The 23,943-nt window shown below is 39.3% G+C and overlaps 2 protein-coding genes across 2 annotated transcripts; both read right to left on the bottom strand.

The window, feature by feature from the left end:
* Window positions 1–11,703: 11,703 nt before the first annotated feature.
* Window positions 11,704–15,020, bottom strand: LOC131606774 (uncharacterized). The gene has a single exon (XM_058878908.1). The coding sequence runs from the start codon at window positions 14,914–14,916 to the stop codon at window positions 11,734–11,736; it is 3,183 nt and encodes a 1,060-aa protein (XP_058734891.1). The 5' UTR covers window positions 14,917–15,020; the 3' UTR covers window positions 11,704–11,733.
* A 182-nt stretch (window positions 15,021–15,202) lies between these two features.
* On the bottom strand, window positions 15,203–23,143 carry LOC131604875 (uncharacterized). Its single transcript, XM_058877289.1, has 3 exons — window positions 22,978–23,143; window positions 22,048–22,899; window positions 15,203–15,265 (listed from the first exon to the last, which is right to left on the bottom strand). The coding sequence occupies exons 2-3, from the start codon at window positions 22,522–22,524 to the stop codon at window positions 15,203–15,205; spliced, it is 540 nt and encodes a 179-aa protein (XP_058733272.1). The 5' UTR covers window positions 22,525–22,899; window positions 22,978–23,143.
* Between the last annotated feature and the right edge of the window lie 800 nt (window positions 23,144–23,943).

Below are 23,943 nucleotides of genomic sequence, written 5' to 3'. Positions count from 1 at the left end.
GTGAGCGCATCAGCAACTTGTAAAGTATTAGGAATGTGTTGAATGACTTGCTTGTTTACAACTACTTTCTCAAAGTCAAGCTTAATATGTTTAGTTCTTGCATGGAGAAAATAATTTTGGGAGACCATGATTGCACTAATGTTGTCACAAAGCAATGTTGGTGTTTTCCACTTGATTTTCAATTCTTCAAGGAGGGATTCAATTCATAACAACTCAGTTGTCGTATGTGCAAAAGCTCTATACTCTGCTTCTGCACTAAACCATGCAACAAGTGATTGTTTCTTGGAACTCCACGATATTAGATTGGGACCAAGGTAAACCTACGAGCTAGATGTAAAGCGCTTATCATCGGGGTCACTTGCCCAATCATAGTCACTATAAAACCATGAGAGATAAGTGTTGCGCTAATATTGGTGGAGTGAGGAATAAACTATGATTGCAATTCCACTTAGATATCGGAGGATACATTTGACTAGAATCCAACGTGTGTTCGATTGTAATGCCATAAGTTAACAAGCCTTGTTAACATTAATTGCATTATGTGGTCTTGTTAACGTAACATACTGAAGTGCACCAACTATGGACCTGTAGGTGGTGGGATCAGATAGAACATCAATGTCGTGCCTATTGCGTTTGCACGGCACCAACTAATAATAAATAGCAAAAATCTCAAGCAGAATACAATTGAACAGAAGAACGATTCACACAAAAAAACACAAAAAAACCACATTATATAAAACAAGAGACACCTAACTCTGATTGCAAAAGTGTGAATTTGTGAGTTTGAATCCACACAAAATTAAAATTATGACTTTTCACTTATTTATTTTTAAAAAGTAAAATTTCAACACTCTTAGCGTATCTCCAAAGATGCAACTTACTTGTCAAAGAGAACCTCTTTCTCTCTTGGACGATGCTCTAGCTTCTCTCTAAAAGAGGGGTTAGGGTTGTTGATTTTTGATGGTCGACGGTACTTTTCAGCGTCAAGGAGGGTAGACGGAGGCTAGGAAGAAGGCTTTTCGCGGTTAGGTTCCTAAATGGGACACATTTCTAACGGGGAGGAGACTATTGGAAAGCAACAAGGTGGAGCTAACTTCCCTTTATTTTTTTGAATTTCTAGATCATATGAAAGCAAAGGATTTCTTTGATTTATTTGGGTGCAATGGCAATGTGGAAGAGGTTGCTATTTCTCCAAGACGGAATAAATTTGGTAAAAGGTTCGGGTTTGCCAGATTTTCGGAGGTCGTGGATTCGAGGATTTTGGCTATTTCTTTGGACAACATTCTGATTTTGGGGAAAAGAATTCACGCCAATATCCCTAGGTTTGAGAGAAAAAGTGTTAAGGAGGTGTTTAGGGATGGGGAATAAGTGAGCCTTAATGGAGTGGGGGTTGCTCATATGATGGAGGGTCGGAGGCATTTGATCGATCAACGTGGGTGGAACAATAAAACTTTTGCTGAGGTGGTTACCGAAATTGTACCGACTCAGAAGAAGAATTCCAATGGGGACTTTGCCTTTTCGTCTAAGGAGGAGGACATAGCAAGGTTGTCAAAAGCATTTGTTGGTAAGGTTGTTGTGGTGGATTCTTCGTACAATATTCAAACGACGTTGGAGATGGAGGGTTATTATGCGGTTAAAGTCACTCTTATGGGAGATAACTGTTGCCTGCTCGAAGAAACGGAGGATGGTTTTCTTGAAGAGATTTTTGGAGAGGAGGACATGTGGTGGAAGAAGCTGTTTATGGAGGCCAAGAAGTGGCATGAAGAGGTGGTGGATGATGGTAGATCATTGTGGTTTTGGGTCTTCGGGGTTCCGGATCACGCTTGGAACTCGTACTTTTTCGTTTTGCTAGCTAATTTATTAGGAACTTTTATCTGTCTCGATAAGGTTACTGCCTCTGTGTAGCGGGGAAAATCTGACATCGAAGCCATGGGATTGACTCGAATCAATATTCCGTTTTGAAATCGCCACCGCGCTTTATTTTTTCAAAGGAAAAGGGAAAAGAACGTAAAACCCAAAGTTTTGTTTTTTTAAAACAAGAAAGAGATCTCAGGTACGGGTGTTGATTATATGAGGGGAAGGTTTAAAGCACCCCTCATATCCGTGGTACTCCACGGGAACCTTTTTGAAAATCTGTGTGTGTGTGTGTTAAAAAAGGATTTGTTTTATTTTTAAAATAAGCTCGGCAAAGCGTTTAGCTTTGGGCCTACATACCTCCTCGGTGCAATGGAGAAGTCAGAGCTAATGTAGTTCCGCTTTTGGGAAAAACGTTTTAAAAACGAATAAACACTTTGGTGTCGTTAGAGAGAAATACTCAGCCATTGATCTTGAGCATGAGAACAAACAAGTTCTTTGCATCGCAAATGAAAGAAGGGCTCCAACTCGGATAAAATCAACGAGTATGCCACTAGCTCTCTCACGCGGAAAAGATCTCGTTATTATCAATCAATTTCAAAATCGTGGGGTATAACCACTCGTTTCGACAGTTAACGGTGTCTAAACTTTTGAAGAAAAGCCACTAAGGGCGAAAGATATTTTTGAGAAAAAAGGTTTTGAAAAGGTTTGCAACCATAAGAATGTTTTGGAAAAAGAGAGAAGATTTTGAAAATTTAAGAATGGGAGGAGATGAAGAGGCTAACCTAGTGCATAAAATAAAAGCTAAGGAAAGAAACGGTCTAACCAAATAAGAAGCCAACACTTGACATTAAGAGCCAAGGTAGTTTTCCCATCCTTTGGATTTATCAATACCAACACATTAACACTTGGGGATCCAGATGAACTTATTGTCTTAGCACCACTTTGCATTAAGCACATTAAGGTTCTGACGAAAATCGGGCAGAGTAACGGCTGTTTTCGGGTAAAATCCTTATTTCAATGCCTTGGAATTAACCATCAAGGGCTTTCAAGGAAATACCTGCACACAAAAACATACAACCGCACAATGCCAGACAGACAGGACAATCACAGGATAATAATAGAATAGGTCCAGAGGTACTAGGTCCATAAGTCCGAATCTCCAAAGCGCTAGGGATAGTAACTGATAGTCCAAAGAGAGCCTTATGTATTTTTTTAGATTTTGGTTATTTATTAGTGTTTTAGCAAGAAAAATAGAGTATGGTCCAAGTGGACAAAAGAAAAATAACAGAAGCATAAACATATGTCCAAGTGGACAAAGAGAAAATGACGGAATTATAAACGTCCAAATGGACAAAGAGAAAATGGCGGAAAGTAAATATGATGAAATGATAAAGTAAAGCGATAAGGCGAGAAATATAAAGAGCGGTAATATAAAGAGCGGTATAGTAAAGGTGCGGAAATTAAAGTTAGTTGTTAAATGTTAAAGATAACCATCTTGAAACTTGTCAAGTATGTTATCAAAGTTAGTATGAAGATCTATGGTGAGTGAATGATGTACTCGGATTTAAAGTCAATGGGGCTTATCAGAAGCTTGATAAAATCATAGCGACTACACGATAAAAACCTCCACAAGTCTTAAATCAACCGCATACAATTCTCTTCCACATTTGATCTTTTTTATTCGGGACACGAAATATTGCGCTATGTTAAGCAGATCGCCAAGTGATTTATGTAGAAATCACCCTACAACGAGGCCGGTCAAAACTTTATGTGCTAATGCATGCGAGAAGAACGATATGTAGATCGCCTTCCGAAAGCAATACCGCACGAAAAGAAAATAGGTAACGATCTAGTCTTTACTAAGAATCCATAAGAATTCTCAAAGTATTAAGACTTTCATCGATCAAAAGAAAAAAGGAGAAGGAGAAGGTAAAATGCATAAAGATAATCAACTCACACTATCATTAATATCATTCATCTAATATTATGGATTTGGTTCTTTCCAACCTATCAACATCCTAGATCCAATGATATTAATGAAATGGAGGAAGAAGAATAAAATTCACAAAAGATAATCACAAGAATGAAAACAAATTGATCTAGTCTTCATCAAGAATCCATAGAATTCTCAAGATGTTAAGACTTTCATCGATCAAAAGAAAACAAGATGAAAAAGATAAGAATAGAAACAAATTGATCTAGTCTTTATCAAGAATTCATAGAGTTCTCAAGATGTCAAGACTTTCATCGATCAAAGAAAGATAAGATGAAAAGATAAGAATGAACACAAATTGATCTAGTCTTCATCAAGAATCCATAGAATTCTCAAGATGTCAAGACTTTCATCGATCAAAAGAAAGATAAGATGAAAATAAGAATGAAAACATAAAAGATAATCAACTCACACTATCATTAATATCATTCATCTAATATTATGGATTAGGTCATTTCAAACCTATCAACATCCTAGATCCAATGATATTAATGAAGTGGAGGAAGTAGGAAGCCAAAACAAGCATAAAAAAGGCAAAAAACCACATTCTGCCAGCAGGAAATCGATTTCATGCAGAGGGAAATCGATTTCCATAGTGCAGTTTTCAGAAAAAACAAGTCACGCTCAGCAGGAAATCGATTTCAGCCTTAAGGAAATCGATTTCCTCAGTGCAAAATCCAGCAAAAACAGCATTTAGAGGCATAAAACTTGACTTGAACAAACATACAAACACCTTATGATCACACATCAATTGGAGCACGAATTTTCCATCAAATCAACAACAAATAGCACCAATATAGCATCAAAGATGCATTGAACACAAACCACAAAGGATCTACATCATGATACACAAAAAGGATGAAGAGAATTTACCAAATCTTGCACAAACTTGGATCTACTTCAAGAATCACCAACACAAATCTTGATCTCTCAACAATTGAAGAAAAAAGAGTGAAATGGATGGTGGCTTAGCTCAAAGTTTGTGAGGTTCAAGATGTGACTCACAAACTTTATGAAAGAAAAAGAGCTTTGGTGAATTTGGTAGGGATGAGGAGAGAAATTGCAAGGGATTTGTTGGCTCTCAAAGCTTGAGAAATGAGAGAGGCAAGGCCTCTATTTATAGAATTGGAGCAAGAGTAGTGGCAATTTGGTCATTTGGCCTTTGGTAATTAGCTTGTGTTTAATTGATGATTAAAGTGGTGTTTAAATGGTAAGAAAAGGAAAAATGAGGTTTAAGTGGGTTTAATGAAGGAGTTAATTTTGATGAGGTGGAAAATTGGTAAAATGATCAAAGAAAAAGGTGCCAAAATGATGTCAAGCTTCCCTCCTTATATTTTTTGAATTTTGCCTGAAGGAAATCGATTTACCCAGGAAGGAAATCGATTTCACTCTGTTCCAGAAGAGAAATTGGCGCAAAATACACTAGGGAAATCGATTTACCCAGGAGGGAAATCGATTTCATGCTGTCCAGAATGTGATTTTGGTGAAGATTGCTGCAGGGAAATCGATTTACCCAGTAGGGAAATCGATTTCATCAGTCAAAAATGTGAAAAATGCCTTGTTTATTGCATGTCCTGGCTTGGTACCTACAAAACAAAAGTCTACAAAGAAACAAAGCAATATTTTTGGTATTTGGGTTAGTATAAGCATACAAGATACACAATCATTGGTGCTTGATGGTCCCTCTTATTGATGAGGTGAGTGTAACACCATAAACAAAACTTCCAAGTGAAGCTCTTGATTAGTGATTGAGATGTGAATGATATAGGATCTTAGGGTCAAAAATTGGGGTATGACAGATGCCCCTATTTAAGTTTCTTCGATTTTGGAGATACGATGATTGGAAATCTTCGTTTTGACAAGATCGAAGAGACTTAAATATATAAAACACAATTTTTGATCCTAAGATGCAATGCAATGTTAATGAATGCATGTGATGATAATGATAACACTGGGGAGTATCAGGTGATCCACTGGGGAAAACAAATGTCTTGATATAACTCCGCTGGGGAAACAGATGTCTTGCAAGTAGGAACTCCTCTGAGGAAGGCAAGACTTTGTTGGAGACGGAACTTTTAGTGGGAAAAGAAATTTCTCTGGGGAAACACTTCGCGTCAGAGAGGTTAGAGCATCCTCTTTCACTGGGGATGAGAAAAGGGGTCATCCTCTTTCACTGGGGATGAGACAGTATGTATCTGAATACCCATCTTCTGTTAACAGAAATCAGATCATCGTACCACTGATGAAGAGATGTACCGCCGTACCACTGACGATAACACATACCCACGTTCCACTGAAGGTATTAAGGAGATATACCACCGTACCACTGATGATATAAAAGGAGATGATTCATCGACGTACCACTGAAGATGAAAGAGATGTACCGCCGTACCACTGACGATAACACATACCCACGTTCCACTGAAGGTATTAAGAGATATATACCACCGTACCACTGATGATATAAAAGGAGATAATTCATCGACGTACCACTGAAGATGAAAGAGATGTACCGCCGTACCACTGACGATAACACATACCCACGTTCCACTGAAGGTATTAAGGAGATATACCACCGTACCACTGATGATATAAAAGGAGATAATTCATCGACGTACCACTGACGATGAAAGAGATGTACCGCCGTACCATTGACGATAACACATACCAACGTTCCACTGAAGGCATGAAGAGATATATACCACCGTACCACTGATGATATAAAAGGAGATAATTCATCGACGTACCACTGACGATGAAAGAGATGTACCGCCGTACCACTGACGATAACACATACCAACGTTCCACTGAAGGCATGAAGAGATATATACCACCGTACCACTGATGATATAAGGAGATGTAATTCATCGACGTACCACTGACGATGAAAGAGATGTACCGCCGTACCACTGACGATAACACATACCAACGTTCCACTGAAGGCATGAAGGAGATATACCACCGTACCACTGATGATATGAAAGGAGATGATTCATCGACGTACCACTGACGATGAAAGAGATGTACCGCCGTACCACTGACGATAACACATACCCACGTTCCACTGAAGGTATTAAGGAGATATACCACCGTACCACTGATGATATAAAAGGAGATGATTCATCGACGTACCACTGACGATGAAAGAGATGTACCGCCGTACCACTGACGATAACACATACCAACGTTCCACTGAAGGCATGAAGAGATATATACCACCGTACCACTGATGATATAAGGAGATGTAATTCATCGACGTACCACTGACGATGAAAGAGATGTACCGCCGTACCACTGACGATAACACATACCAACGTTCCACTGAAGGCATGAAAGAGGTATATACCACCGTACCACTGATGATATAAGGAGATGTAATTCATCGACGTACCACTGACGATGAAAGAGATGGTGTTCAAAGATGACATAATCAAGCATGTCCCAAATCATAGCAGAAATTGCTATCAATCTTTTGAAGGCTAGGTAACATTGAAGTTGAGAGAACACAGTAACTGAGTTCTAAACCATGTTCGAACCAGGCCAAAGGTGCATTGAGTGGAATACATTTTCTGCATCAACATATTCATTCCTTGTAATGCACTCATGAATCAAAGTAAAAATTCTTTTATAATTTTCAAAAGGATTTTGTTGAAATCAATTTTATCTTTGTTTCAAAAATTACTATCAACAATAAATGACATTTTGAAGATATGAAAGAAATAAGATTGCCAAATGAAAAGTAAAGGCTCAAACTTTCTTAATAGAATGGTAGCCTGCAAAAGGCAAGACCCCATGGATTATTACAAAGTTTGGAAAGTGGTAATTTTGTGGAAAAGGTACATTGAAATGTAATGACCCCATCCTCTCTCTCAACTGGGAATTCCTGAGCCAAGGCTTCCGTTGAAAAGTGTTGAACTTCCTCATGATAAACAGATGACTGTTGATGATCAAGTCTTGTCTGATGTAGTTACTTGCCATGAATCCCTAACTTTTGCCTGGACCGCCCTTTCGGGTTTTCAGTCCACCGGGTATTTTATTCTGTTTATGTCTCTAATTTTTGCCTGGACCGCCCTTTCGGGTTTTCAGTCCACCGAGACGCTCTTTTTTGCCTAAGCCGCCCTTTCGGGTTTTCAACTTAGCGAGCTGTTCTTTTATTATTTAGGCGAAGTATTTCTTGACTACATCAGCATTCACGGGACGCGGGAGCTCCTCTCCATCCATAGTTGCAAGAATTAATGCACCGCCAGAGAAGGCTTTCTTAACAACATATGGTCCTTCAAAATTAGGAGTCCACTTGCCCCTTGAATTGGAGGTGAAAGACAAGATCCTTTTGAGCACGAGGTCGCCTTCTCTGAATACACGAGGTCGAACCTTCTTATCAAATGCTTTCTTCATTCTTTTTTGGTACAACTGACCATGACATAAAGCCGTCATTCTTTTTTCTTCTATTAAATTCAATTGATCAAACCTACTCTGACACCATTCAGCCTCAGATAACTTGGTTTCCATTAAAATTCTCAACGATGGAATCTCAACCTCAATAGGGAGCACTGCTTCCATACCATAAACCAAAGAAAAGGGAGTTGCCCCTGTTGAAGTACGAACAGATGTACGGTACCCATGCAAAGCAAATGGGAGCATTTCATGCCAGTCCTTGTACGTGACAACCATCTTTTGCACAATTTTCTTAATGTTCTTATTTGCTGCTTCAACAGCTCCATTCATCTTGGGCCTATAAGGCGAAGAGTTGTGATGTTCAATCTTGAAGCTTTCACACAGTTCTCTCATCATGCTATTGTTCAGATTCGAGCCATTATCAGTAATGATCTTGCTCGGTACACCATATCTGCAAATGATGTTGTTTTTGATAAATCTGACCACAACTTGCTTTGTTACATTAGCATATGAAGCAGCTTCTACCCACTTGGTGAAGTAATCGATTGCTACCAGGATGAATCGATGTCCATTCGAAGCCTTGGGTTCAATCATGCCAATCATATCAATGCCCCACATAGAGAAAGGCCATGGGGAAGAAATAACATTGAGAAGTGTCGGAGGCACATGAATCTTGTCAGCATACACTTGACACTTGTGACACTTCTTTACAAACTTGTAGCAGTCAGATTCCATTGTCAACCAATAGTAACCTGCTCTAAGCATCTTTTTAGCCATCGAATGTCCATTGGCATGGGTACCAAAAGAACCTTCATGAATTTCATGCATCAACATGTCTGCTTCGTGTCTATCCACGCATCTGAGCAAAACCATGTCATAATTCCTTTTATACAAAACATCAGCATTGATGAAGAAACTGCCAGCCAATCTCCTCAAAGTTTTCTTGTCTTTATTTGATGCCCCAAGTGGGTACTCTTGAGTCTGAAGGAAGTGCTTAATATCGAAATACCAAGGCTTTTCATCTGTTGCTTCCTCAATTGCAAATACATGAGCAGGTCTATCAAGACGTCTGATTGTAATCCGAGGCTCCTCATTATGGAAATTCACTTTGTACATGGAAGACAATGTGGCTAATGCATCAGCCATCTGATTCTCATCTCGAGGGATGTGGTGGAATTCAACTTTGTTGAAGAATGTCAATAACCTTCTGGCGTAATCTTTGTAAGGAATTAAACCAGGATGACGAGTTTCCCATTCTCCTTTAATCTGATTAATCACGAGTGCAGAATCTCCATAAACATCAAGAATCTTAATTCTCAGATTAATGGCCTCTTCAAGTCCCATGATGCAAGCTTCATACTCAGCAATATTATTTGTACAATCAAAACATATCCTTGCAGTGAAAGGAACATGTGATCCATGCGGAGTGACGATAATGGCGCCAATTCCATGGCCATGAACATTAGAAGCTCCATCAAAAATTAAACCCCATTTGGATTCAGGATCCGGCCCTTCTTCTGGCAATGGTTCATCCCAATCTTGAGATCTCAAATACATTATATCTTCATCTGGGAAGTCCATTCTGATAGATCGATGATCATCAATTGGTTGGTGAGCGAGGTACTCTGCCAACACACTTCCTTTCACAGCTTTCTGAGCTCGGTATTCAATATCATATTCTGATAACAACATTTGCCAGCGAGCAATCCTTCCAGTTAATGCAGGTTTCTCAAATACATACTTAATTGGATCCATTTTGGAGATCAATAGGGTGGTGTGGTTCAACATATACTGTCTCAGTCGGCGAGCAGCCCACACCAAAGCACAGCAAGTTTTCTCAAGCAGCGAGTATCTTGTTTCGCACTCGGTAAACTTTTTGCTAAGGTAGTATATTGCATACTCTTTTCGACCAGACTCGTCATGCTGACCCAACACACATCCCATTGAGTTTTCAAGCACTGTGAGGTACATAATCAGAGGTCTTCCCTCAACTGGAGGGAGCAAAATGGGAGGTTCCAGCAGATATTCTTTGATGTTGTCAAAAGCTTTCTGACAATCTTCATTCCACACACATCCCTGATTTTTCTTTAAAAGCTTGAAGATCGGCTCACAGGTAGCAGTCATATTGGAAATGAACCTGGAGATATAATTCAGACGTCCGAGGAAACCTCTCACTTGTTTCTCAGTCTTTGGTGCTGGCATTTCCTGAATTGCTTTGACTTTATCAGGATCTACTTCAATTCCTCTCTGACTGACAACGAAACCCAATAACTTTCCAGAACGGACACCAAAAGTGCATTTGTTTGGATTTAAGCGGAGACGATACTTTCTCAAACGCTGAAACAACTTCAACAGATCTTCCATGTGCCCCTCCTCTGACTGGGACTTGGCAATCATGTCATCCACATAAACCTCAATCTCTTTGTGCATCATATCATGAAAAAGAGTAGTCATGGCTCTCTGATATGTCGCACCAGCATTCTTCAACCCAAATGGCATCACTTTGTAACAGAATGTCCCCCATGGTGTGATAAAGGTTGTCTTTTCCATGTCTTCAGGTGCCATCTTAATCTGGTTATATCCTGAAAAACCATCCATAAAGGAGAAAACTTCAAACTTTGCAGTACTATCTACCAACATATCAATGTGAGGTAGAGGAAAATCATCTTTCGGACTGGCTTTGTTCAAATCTCTATAATCAACGCACATGCGAACTTTTCCGTCTTTCTTTGGAACAGGCACAATATTGGCAATCCATTGAGGATATACAGAAGTAACAAGGAAACCTGCATCAATCTGTTTCAAGACCTCATTCTTAATCTTTTCTGCCATATCAGGATGACTCCTTCTTAACTTTTGCTTGACAGGAGGACATTCTGGTTTCAACGGCAAACGATGCTCCACAATATCTGTGTCCAACCCAGGCATATCTTGGTAGGACCACGCAAAAATGTCAACATACTCTTTAAGAAGCTCTACCATCCTCTTCTTAACATCTTGACCAAGCAGTGCCCCAATCTTGACTTCCTTTTTATCCTTTTCAGAACCCAAGTTGATGACTTCTAATGGCTCTTTATATGGCTGAATAGTGTCTTCCTCGTGCTCAAGCAGTCGGGAAATCTCATCAGGAATACATTCATCACTCTCTTCTTCCGCCTCATACACAGGACACTCGAAGTTAGGAGAGGGCGCAGGGTCATTACTTTCAACGGTTTTATTGATTAATCTGCACAAATGATTATTATTTCAGGAAAGGAAAGATATATGCAAACATGTAATCGTGCAGATTATGGAAAATGAAAACATTTTTTAAGGTTTTTTGTGTTACCACTTTTCCAGAAAAAGCAAAAAGATAAAAAGCATATATATGCAGAAACAAAATGACTTTTATTGATGATTTTAATGTTTAAAACAAATAGAAAACAGCCCCAACAACTTCACTTTCATCTTGGGCAGAATGAAAGGATTTTGAAAAACATAAAAGCAAATTACTTTGAGACATGAGTACACTCAGGAATGTCAATGGTGATCCAATTCTTAATCATCTTTCCATTGGTCACAAAGCTTGGCACTTCTGGCTCTGGTTCGTCTTCAACAATAGCATCCACCTCTGGAAGAGTTGGGTGTAGAAACCCAGCACTATGAAACATCTCTTGATAAGGACGAAAAGCAGACTCAGGCTTCATCACAGACTTGTCTGAGGCAGAAAATCCCAGACCAGCTCTATTCCTGTTTTCTTGTAGACTCACCACTTGTCCCCAGACTCCTGAATGTCCATTCTGAACCACCAGTTGAGCATCTTTGAAGGAGGCAATGGAAGCTTCATCCTTTTTGAATTCCTCATTAACAGACAAGGCTTGGAATGCAGTTCCAATGACCACTTCATCAGCTTCTATGGTACGGAACGAAGAGAGATGACTAATCAGCAACGCTTGTTCTCCATTCACAACGACCATCTTTCCATCTTTCACAAATTTCAACTTTTGGTGGAGAGTTGAAGTGACTGCCCCAGCCTCATGGATCCATGGGCGTCCCAATAAGCAACTGTATGCAGGGAAAATGTCCATCACTTGAAAAGTAATCTTGAAGACAAATGGTCCAATACTAATAGGCAAGTCCACTTCTCCGACCACTGATTTCTTCGATCCATCAAAAGCCTTGACGATCACATTGCTAAATCTCATTGGTGTGCCACCATAAGACAGCTTAGCAAGAGTAGATTTTGGCATGACATTCAGAGATGATCCAGTATCAATCAACACATTGGACATTGAGTCCTCTTTGCAACTGACAGAGATGTGCAAAGCCAAATTATGATTTCTTCCTTCTTCAGGCAAATCTTCATCACTGAAGCTCAAATTGTTACATGCAGTGATATTACTCACAACCCCATTAAACTGATCTAGTGTCACATCATGATCCACAAAGGCTTGATCAAGTATCTTCATCAAAGAGTCCCTATGAGCAGGAGAATTCGCCAGCAACTCCATTATAGAGATCTTGTACGGAGTGCGATGCAGCTGATCCACGATCTTATAATCACTCATCTTGATAAGCTTCAAAATCTCATCCATCTCCTTTCCTGAAGATGACTCAGCATTCACCTTTGTCGCATCATTATTGTTCACAGGCACTTGAGTAACATTCCTCTGGACATCCACAACTGTTTGGGGCTGAGTAAAAACTCGTCCGCTTCTAGTCACTCTACTGACATCTGCTATATTCTCAACAGAAGACAGAGACTTAATCTCGACTTCTTTTCCAGCTTCCAGCATGGTGGCATTGTATCTGTAAGGTACAGCTTTATCAGAACTATAAGGTACAGATCCAGGCAAACATATCACAAGAGGTTCCACAGCAGCTTTGCCATAATAATCAATCTCTACACATTCTGGGATTTCAAAGTATGGTTCAATCACATTGACATCATCTTCATCTCTATCCCTCAGAATCTCAATAAGCCTTTGATCTATCATCTCTTGCAAGTCTCTTCTCACAATGTAACATCCTCGAGGATTGACTGAACAAATCCTACAAGCAGCATGATTATGCTCATAATGACTATATTCACACAGAGTGGCATGCATCTCCACCAATGATCCTCTGATGTGTTCCACACGATAAATCTTATACTTCCCAGGGCATCCATACACCATATTCACAGCAGACGCTTCATGAGTCGGCAACGGATTGTTCTTCACATTTGGACCAATATCACGGAAAGAGAGCATTCCAGAACGGACCAATCTTTGAACTTCATTCTTCAGGGCCCAACAGTTTTCCAAATCATGCCCAGGAGTGTTCTGATGATAAGCACAAGTGGCATCAGCTTTGTACCACCAAGGGAGTTTCTCTGGAACAGGAGGTGGTGACCTTGGTTGAACCAGCTTCTTATGAATTAGAGCAGGATACAGTTCAGTGTATGTCATAGGGATAGGATCAATATTAATCCGAGGATACGGATTCCGCCTTGCTGGTTGTTGATTAACAGGAGCCACAGGCACTGAATTCACAACAGGAGTCACTGACGCCACTTGTTGAGATTGATTCCTGAATCGACTATTCCTCCCATGAGAAACAGCATTAGCATCTGATTCTTTCTTCTTCTGGAGTGAGGAACCATACTTCTTCGCACCACCAGATGAATTGTCATTTCGAACCAAACGACCTTCTCGCACAGCTTCTTCCAATCTGACACCCATACCCACCATTTCGGTGAAGTCTACAGGAGCACTTGCAATCATCTTTTCATAGTAAAACGGACCAAGAGTCTTCAGAAAAATCTTAGTCATCTCTTTTTCTTCCATCGGAGGAATCACTTGGGCGGCAACCTCACGCCATCTCTGAGCATATTCCTTGAAGGATTCTTTCTCTTTTTGCATCATAGCTCGCAATTGATCCCTATCAGGAGCCATGTCCACATTGTACTTGTATTGCTTCACAAACGCCTCAGCTAAGTCATTGAAAGTGCGAATATGGGTGCTATCAAGGCCCATATACCACTTAGAAGCAGCTCCAGTCAAACTGTCTTGGAAATAGTGAATCAACAGACGTTGATCATCAGTGTGAGTGGACATCTTCCTGATATACATCACCAGGTGCGCCTGAGGGCAGGAATTTCCTTTGTACTTCTCAAATTCAGGCAGCTTGAACTTAGCAGGCACTTTCACATTGGGAACAAGACAAAGATCATGCACATTCTTTCCAAACAGTTCTTTCCCACGCAAGGCTTTCATCTCTTTCTGCAGTTCTTCAAACTGATCTTGGAAACCATCCATTCTGTCATGAATTTCACTTGGAGCAGCATCATAAATGGGCTCTGGGACAAAAGGACCAGTATGAACAATAGGAGAGGTGTTGACCATAACAGGAGTCAACGGACGAGTCATCTCAGGAACAGACAAATAACCTTCGGGCATGCCCCAGGGGTATCCATTAGGCATACGTTGCTGAGTAGCACCAACAGGAATAGCAGGAATGGTTGTAGCAGCAATTTCAGAAATCACAGTGGTCTGACCCTGAGTTTGGGCGTTGGGAGGAGGAACTTGATTCTGATTCTGATTCTGAGCAGCCATCAATGTCTCAACTAGAGCAGTGAGACGATCCACACCAGATCTCAAAGTAACAACCTCTTCACGTAACTCACGATTCTCTTGTTCAAGACCTTCCATCTTCTTCTTGCAGTTAGCTCGAGTATTATACCGGTGAGACAGCTTGATTCTGTATGAAGAACACTGAATAAGACCTCGGGAATACTCTCGGAAGCAAGACCAAAATGCAGAATGATGCATGAAATGCAATGCAAATGATTTTTTTTTTTTGTTTTTAAGGAACTTTTAAGACATTAATTGTAAACATTAGCAAAAAACATCATAAAACATAACAATATTCTTTCATTAATCATAGAAAAACATACAAAAGGATTCAAAGATCCAAAATTACAAAATAAAGAAAAAGCTAAAAACTAGAAGGGAACACTTCAGATGACGATCCAACTCCTCTTTGCAGCTTCCTACGGAGCTTCTCCAATTCATCTTCATAAAAGGCCTTCAAATGAGCATTCTCGACCATCAGCTTATCAGCAACTTCTTTCCATGCAACTGAATCTTCTTGTGGTCTCTTTCGCTTTTCACCATGTTGTTGAAGCAACTCTTCTTGATGACGAATTTGATCTTCCTTTTCCATCAACCAACCATCTTGGATATCAAGCATTTCATCTTTTTCTTTCAAGTGTATCTTCAACTCTTTGTTTTCAAGCTCCAAAGCATCTCTTTCCGCTCTCAACTTAGCCACGAGCTCTAGATGTTCTTCACTACTTTCAACAGGAGTAGTGAGAGGCAATGGTGGAACAATGGGTAGAGAAGGCTCCTCGAGTAAATAAGGCATCTGAAAAGTATGAGCTCTAGCTTGAACCCAATCAGTGTAGTCTTTGAGAGCAACACATTGTTTTGTTCCCAAATGTCTCTTCCTATCAACATGGTGCCAAGCACGCACAAACCGGTTTCTCATATCCGAATTTCCATCTTGATTAAGATAGAAGATTCCTGACACAAGGATGCTAGCGGGTCTCTCCTTCATAGGATAACAAAATTGACGCCTTGCAAGAATGGGGTTGTAGGTAATTCCTCCTTGTATACCAAGAAGAGGTACATTAGGGAATTCTCCACAACTATCAATAATCTCACCAATGTCATAAGCAGGATTGTACCAATGGATATTCCCATTAGTAAGAGGCATGATCTTCTGAGACCATGAGAGACCATCAGGATTGTTCAAGAAACTCTTAGCTTGAGGTAAGTGCGAAATAAACCACTTATAGAGCAAAGGAGTACAACAATTGATAAGTCCACCTTTCTTATCATTCCTATGGTGAATGGAATGATAAGTATCCCCAAGCAAAGTAGGCACAGGATTCCCAATCATGAAAATCCGAATAGCATTAACATCGACAAAATGGTCAATGTTGGGAAAGAGTATCAAACCATAGATGAGCAAGGCCAAAAATGTCTCAAAAGCAATCATACTTCCTTTACTAGCCAACATAGAAGCTTTTCCAATCAAGAACTTAGAAGTCAACCCCCAAATTCCTCCTTTTTTGGTCATGTTTGCTTTCACATCTGATATCTTCAAATGAAGAAGCTCTGCTATCTCATCAACCTCAGGCTCTTTCTCCAGACCACTAAACGGTATATCATTCGTAACTGGTAAACCAATCCAATAAGAATACTCCTCCAAAGTGGGCATAAGCTGATAATCAGGAAAGGTGAAACAATGATAAACTGGGTCATAAAACTGCACAAGAGTCTCAAGAATCCCCTTTTCCACTTTAGTCTTCAAGATAGAAATCAATTTCCCATAACGGCTTTTGAAGTTGTCAAGATTAGGAATCAAAGTTGCTAGCTCTTTCAATTCCTTTGCACTTGAATTTCTGAAAGTGTACTTCTTGATGCTTCTCTTTTGATCCATGGTACCTGTTATGTTTACAAAAAATGTCTCTAAGTTCCTTGAAAACCATTTGTGAATGTCATTTTTTATGAATGCATGAATGCATGGTTTATGCATCAATCACAATCAAGAGCACACAAGATCACATCAAATCACACCAAAATCACACAGTCCAGGTTCAAAGGTTCGACGTCACGAGCATGGAGCCATGGGTCTACCCATCCCACAAGGAGTGATCTAGGGAATTTTGTACCTGCCAATCGGGTTCTACAAAGGTTCCCAGAGTTTTCAATCTTCTATCGGATATTACCGGCACGCACAATTGCTCATGGGCGCCAATAATATGCCTAAAAAGACCTCGTCTGAGCGTAGTATCGCATGACAACAAGCTCAAATTGGTACTTGATCTTGTTTCTGCACTACATCCTAAAAAGGCTTAGATTGGTTAAAAGGGTTCTAGGCCATTCAGCTTCTACGGACACTCACTATTGAAAGTAATAGCGTTATCACGATGATTCGTAACAACCTCTACTACCTTCCATGAGGCCTCCACTGATTGGGGTTCCACCATATGACGCTCATGGTAAGGATTGCTCCTGACATGCGACTATTGGTCTTACCACCTCCTATCTCAAGTTACTCACAAAAGTTCGGGTTAGAACTTTATCTCATCACAGAGGAACCATCGAGCACCAAAAAGAAAAAAAAAAGAAAATAAACAAAAAAAAAAAAGCACACAACAATATATACAGATAAAAACACACAGATAAACAAAAATAGGCTTAACACACTTAAAACTGGATCCCCAGTGAAGTCGCCATTTTTCTGTAGCGGGGAAAATCTGACATCGAAGCCATGGGATTGACTCGAATCAATATTCCGTTTTGAAATCGCCACCGCGCTTTATTTTTTCAAAGGAAAAGGGAAAAGAACGTAAAACCCAAAGTTTTGTTTTTTTAAAACAAGAAAGAGATCTCAGGTACGGGTGTTGATTATATGAGGGGAAGGTTTAAAGCACCCCTCATATCCGTGGTACTCCACGGGAACCTTTTTGAAAATCTGTGTGTGTGTGTGCTAAAAAAGGGTTTGTTTTATTTTTAAAATAAGCTCGGCAAAGCGTTAAGCTTTGGGCCTACATACCTCCTCGGTGCAATGGAGAAGTCAGAGCTAATGTAGTTCCGCTTTTTTGGGAAAAACGTTTTAAAAACGAATAAACACTTTGGTGTCGTTAGAGAGAAATGCTCAGCCATTGATCTTGAGCATGAGAACAAACAAGTTCTTTGCATCGCAAATGAAAGAAGGGCTCCAACTCGGATAAAATCAACGAGTATGCCACTAGCTCTCTCACGCGGAAAAGATCTCGTTATTATCAATCAATTTCAAAATCGTGGGGTATAACCACTCGTTTCGACAGTTAACGGTGTCTAAACTTTTGAAGAAAAGCCACTAAGGGCGAAAGATATTTTTGAGAAAAAAGGTTTTGAAAAGGTTTGCAAACATAAGAATGTTTTGGAAAAAGAGAGAAGATTTTGAAAATTTAAGAATGGGAGGAGATGAAGAGGCTAACCTAGTGCATAAAATAAAAGCTAAGGAAAGAAACGGTCTAACCAAATAAGAAGCCAACACTTGACATTAAGAGCCAAGGTAGTTTTCCCATCCTTTGGATTTATCAATACCAACACATTAACACTTGGGGATCCAGATGAACTTATTGTCTTAGCACCATTCTTCATTAAGCATATTAAGATTCTGACGAAAATCGGGCAGAGTAACGGCTGTTTTCGGGTAAAATCCTTATCTCAATGCCTTGGAATTAACCATCAAGGGCTTTCAAGGAAATACCTGCACACATAAACATACAACAGAACAATGCCAGACAGACAGAACAATCACAGGATAGCAATAGAATGAGTCCAGAGGTACTAGGTCCATAAGTCCGAATCTCCAAAGCGCTAGGGATAGTAACTGATAGTCCAAAGAGAGCCTTATGTATTTTTTAGATTTTTGTTATTTATTAGTGTTTTAGCGAAAAAATAAAGTACGGTCCAAGTGGACAAAAGAAAAATAACAGAAGCATAAACATATGTCCAAGTGGACAAAGAGAAAATGACGGAAAGTAAATATGATGAAATGATAAAGTAAAGCGATAAGGCGAGAAATATAAAGAGCGGTAATATAAAGAGCGATATAGTAAAGGTGCGGAAATTAAAGTTAGTTGTTAAATGTTAAAGATAACCATCTTGAAACTTGTCAAGTATGTTATCAAAGTTAGTAGGAAGATCTATGGTGAGTGAATGATGTACTCGGATTTAAAGTCAATGGGGCTTATCAGAAGCTTGATAAAATCATAGCGACTACACGATAAAAACCTCCACAAGTCTTAAATCAACCGCATACAATTCTCTTCCATGTTTGATCTTTTTGATTCGGGACACGAAATATTGCGCTATGTTAAGCAGATCGCCAAGTGATTTATGTAGAAATCACCCTACAACGAGGCCGGTCAAAACTTTATGTGCTAATGCATGCGAGAAGAACGATATGTAGATCGCCTTCCGAAAGCAATACCGCACGAAAAGAAAATAGGTAATGATCTAGTCTTTACTAAGAATCCATAAGAATTCTCAAAGTATTAAGACTTTCATCGATCAAAAGAAAAAAGGAGAAGGAGAAGATAAAATGCATAAAGATAATCAACTCACACTATCATTAATATCATTCATCTAATATTATGGATTTGGTTCTTTCAAACCTATCAACATCCTAGATCCAATGATATTAATGAAATGGAGGAATAAGAATAAAATTCACAAAAGATAATCACAAGAATGAAAACAAATTGATCTAGTCTTCATCAAGAATCCATAGAATTCTCAAGATGTTAAGACTTTCATTGATCAAAGAAAACAAGATGAAAAAGATAAGAATAGAAACAAATTGATCTAGTCTTTATCAAGAATCCATAGAATTCTCAAGATATTAAGACTTTCATCGATCAAAAGAAAGATAAGATGAAGAGATAAGAATGAACACAAATTGATCTAGTCTTCATCAAGAATCCATAGAATTCTCAAGATGTTAAGACTTTCATCGATCAAAAGAAAGATAAGATGAAGAGATAAGAATGAACACAAATTGATCTAGTCTTCATCAAGAATCCATAGAATTCTCAAGATGTTAAGACTTTCATCGATCAAAAGAAAGATAAGATGAAAATAAGAATGAAAACACAAAAGGTAATCAACTCACACTATCATTAATATCATTCATCTAATATTATGGATTAGGTCATTTCAAACCTATCAACATCCTAGATCCAATGATATTAATGAAGTGGAGGAAGTAGGAAACCAAAACAAGCATAAAAGAGGCAAAAAACCACATTCTGCCAGCAGGAAATCGATTTCATGCAGAGGGAAATCGATTTCCATAGTGCAGTTTTCAAAAAAAACAAGTCACGCTCAGCAGGAAATCGATTTGAGCCTTATGGAAATCGATTTGACCAGTGCAAATTTCAGCAAAAACAGCATTTAGAGGCATAAAACTTGACTTGAACAAACATACAAACACCTTATGATCACACATCAATTGGAGCACGAATTTTCCATCAAATCAACAACAAATAGCACCAATATAGCATCAAAGATGCATTGAACACAAACCACAAAGGATCTACATCATGATACACAAAAAGGATGAAGAAAATTTACCAAATCTTGCTCAAACTTGGATCTACTTCAAGAATCACCAACACAAATCTTGATCTCTCAACAATTGAAGAAAAAAGAGTGAAATGGATGGTGGTTTAGCTCAAAATTTGTGAGGTTCAAGATGTGACTCACAAACTTTATGAAAGGAATAAGAGCTTTGGTGAATTTGGTAGGGATGAGGAGAGAAATTGCAAGGGATTTGTTGGCTCTCAAAGCTTGAGAAATGAGAGAGGCAAGGCCTCTATTTATAGAATTGGAGCAAGAGTAGTGGCAATTTGGTCATTTGGCCTTTGGTAATTAGCTTGTGTTTAATTGATGATTAAAGTGGTGTTTAAATGGTAAGAAAAGGTAAAATGAGGTTTAAGTGGGTTTAATGAAGGAGTTAATTTTGATGAGGTGGAAAATTGGTAAAATGATCAAAGAAAAAGGTGCCAAAATGATGTCAAGCTTCCCTCCTTATATTTTTTGAATTTTGCCTGAAGGAAATCGATTTACCCAGGAAGGAAATCGATTTCACTCTGTTCCAGAAGAGAAATTGGCGCAAAATACACTAGGGAAATCGATTTACCCAGGAGGGAAATCGATTTCATGCTGTCCAGAATGTGATTTTGGTGAAGATTGCTGCAGGGAAATCGATTTACCCAGTAGGGAAATCGATTTCATCAGTCAAAAATGTGAAAAATGCCTTGTTTATTGCATGTCTTGGCTTGGTACCTACAAAACAAAAGTCTACAAAGAAACAAAGCAATATTTTTGGTATTTGGGTTAGTATAAGCATACAAGATACACAATCATTGGTGCTTGATGGTCCCTCTTATTGATGAGGTGAGTGTAACACCATAAACAAAACTTCCAAGTGAAGCTCTTGATTAGTGATTGAGATGTGAATGATATAGGATCTTAGGGTCAAAAATTGGGGTATGACACCCGCCCTTGGAAGTTGAGAAGTAATCATTAAACTGATGCACGCACGTCTTAAAAACCGACGTTTTGGAGAAAATGACGTCACTTTTAATAATGATTATGGCTAGAAGAAGTGGAAACGTCAAGTCTAGAGGCAAGAGTGCTGCGAAGGATGTTCAGGTTTTACATGTTGCATTTAATAAAAGCACTATAGGAAATCTAAAGATATATTTGGCAGAAAATTGAAAGATTTGTTAAAATTAATGCAAGCAAATATTATAGATAGAAATGGGAGTCAGGCGTACAAATATTATATGTCTCGATTACAAAATAAAAATCCAACAAATGAAACAAGATGGAAGACATCTAGCTAAAGTCCTCAGGGAGATCCCTTTTGATCTTCAGATATTGAGTTTCCCATGAGGACATTCGAAGTTCAATTAGTGCCCTTTGCTTCTTCAACTTTTCGATCTCTGGCACTAACTTCTGTGCAGTCTCGAAATGTTTGATTCCTGACTGCACCACTTCGAGCAAATCTTGTTGATTAGATTCTTGGAAGGCTGCTTGGTTACTTTCAGCTTCTTTTATCTTGCCCTCGAGCGTTTTTATTTCTTGTTTCCAGGAGCTGATTTTCTTCTCATATTCATTAATGGCTTTTTGATTCGCCGAATGTTTAAGCTTGAGGGCTTCACCTTGTTTTGTGGCTTCCACAGCAGAATTCCATGAAGAGTCATGAGAGGCCACTATCTCAGATAATTCTTTCTCGACATTTTGCTTTCGAAGAATGTTAGCTTGGAGTTGTTCAAGGAGAGAGCCTAGCAGAACAATCATCTCTGAGACTTCTGGGGAAACTTGAAGCAAATCTACTTTCTTTAAAAGTTGATTTAAGTTGCAGCTTTTAACAGGGTCCCGGTTGAGAACATCTACAAGATTAACCCCAAAGAATCTCTCTTTTATCTGTCGAAGAAGATTAGGAGTATCTTCCTTGTCACTAGAATCTGCAGTTACAGCTGGAGAGACATCAGGCTCCGAAAGTGAAGAAGTATTCACATTCATGATAGCCCTTAGGAACCCAAGAGGATCAGTTTGTTTAAGTTGTTCAAGCTCCGAAGGAGTAGGCTTCGTAGGGGCAGGCGTCGAAGTTGTCTCAGGAATAGTTTCTACATCGGGAGTCGAAGTTCCTTGAGAGATTGGTCTTTCTGGTTGAGAAATCTCCTCCATGGCATCTTTCTCCGATGCAGAATCTTCGTTGCCATGTGATTGCTGGTTCACATTGTCGCTGCCGGAGAACGGATGATCCTCTTCCAAATCTTTGCCTTGATGAGTAGGTGGGGATTCGTCAGTAGATTGGCTTTCTTCGATTGGCTCATTAGACAATATAGTGGCAATTGGCCTAACGTCTTCGAAGACTGGTGAGAGAACATGGGTTCTAGCTTGAGAAGTATCTGTTTCGAACGAAGCCAAGTTAATCGTGAGGTTAAGCCTTCGAAAGTTTTAATTGACGAAAGATGAAATTTAACAATTACCATAAAGTTTATCAACATCAATGGTGAGGCCAGGGTCTTTGAAACCAGAAGTAGCAGTGCCAGCATCATCCTGCAATAACAAGGTAAAATGCCAGTGCAATTAGTTAGTTAAAATTACAAGATAATGTGTAAGACAAACGCAAGATACCTTGGGTGGATTATTGTCTGGGCTTGAGTTATGACTTTCCAAAACAAGAGCATTGCTGGCAGTCTTCAAAGGAGACTCTTCAGAAGACGCCTTATTGCCAGGAGAAGCAGCTTTTGAAGGACTTGCCTTTTTCCCTTTTCTTGAAGGGGTAACAGCTTTGTGTTTCTTTTTCTGTCCTTGCCTAGTTTGAGGAGGAGATTTGTCTTCACCATCTGAAGCATTGGTCGAAGAAGCTTTACGCTTCGAACCCGTTGGGGGTTTCGAGCTCTGGTAAGTGAAAGATGAGAAAGATGAGTACCAATCACAGAATTGTACAAGATTGAGAGTATGAGATAAGTATTTACCGTGGGCTTCTTATCCGTGACGATCGAATCACTTTCGTTTGGTTTGTCGCTTTTAGATGTCTCAGACTCTTTTGGGGCAGAAGCTTCTTTAATCTTCCTCCTTCGTGCAACAGCTGTAGTTGAGACTGAAATCAGTATATCAGTAAAAGAAAAGAAAAGTCAGTCGAAAAAAGATTATCTTAATTCAAACCTTCAGGTATTGGAGTCAGGACACGGACATGTTTAAGATCTATATGAAGATGTCCTTTGAAAGTATCCAAGGTATGCTTAGTCGGGACCACTCGTTCAGCGCGTTTTTTAGTACTCTCTCGAAGAATTTTGAGAGCATTCCCACACACAAACCAGTCTGGGAAAGGAGGACTTAGAGCCACACCAAAATCAGCACTTGGTAGTGGAGGGAATTTTGGAGGATGAAGTTTGAAAGCCACTTCATAACGTAGTTCTGGTCGAACATACGGGGGCAATTTCAATTTATTTAGTTTGGTGGAAAACTTTTCGCGCAAAGTGACTCCAGCCTCACGAACGGTCCGACTAAGATCATCAGGCCTATAGATAGTTTCAAAGAATTTTTGAAAAGCTTGGATTTCTTTAATATGAGTTGAAGTACCTTTTTTGAAGTTCT

This window comes from Vicia villosa, linkage group LG5, assembly GCF_029867415.1.
Source record: "Vicia villosa cultivar HV-30 ecotype Madison, WI linkage group LG5, Vvil1.0, whole genome shotgun sequence".
NCBI classification, from domain to species: Eukaryota; Viridiplantae; Streptophyta; class Magnoliopsida; order Fabales; family Fabaceae; genus Vicia; species Vicia villosa.
The sequence above is the reverse complement of the archived record's forward strand: the minus strand, read 5'-3'. Positions and strand labels throughout refer to the sequence as shown.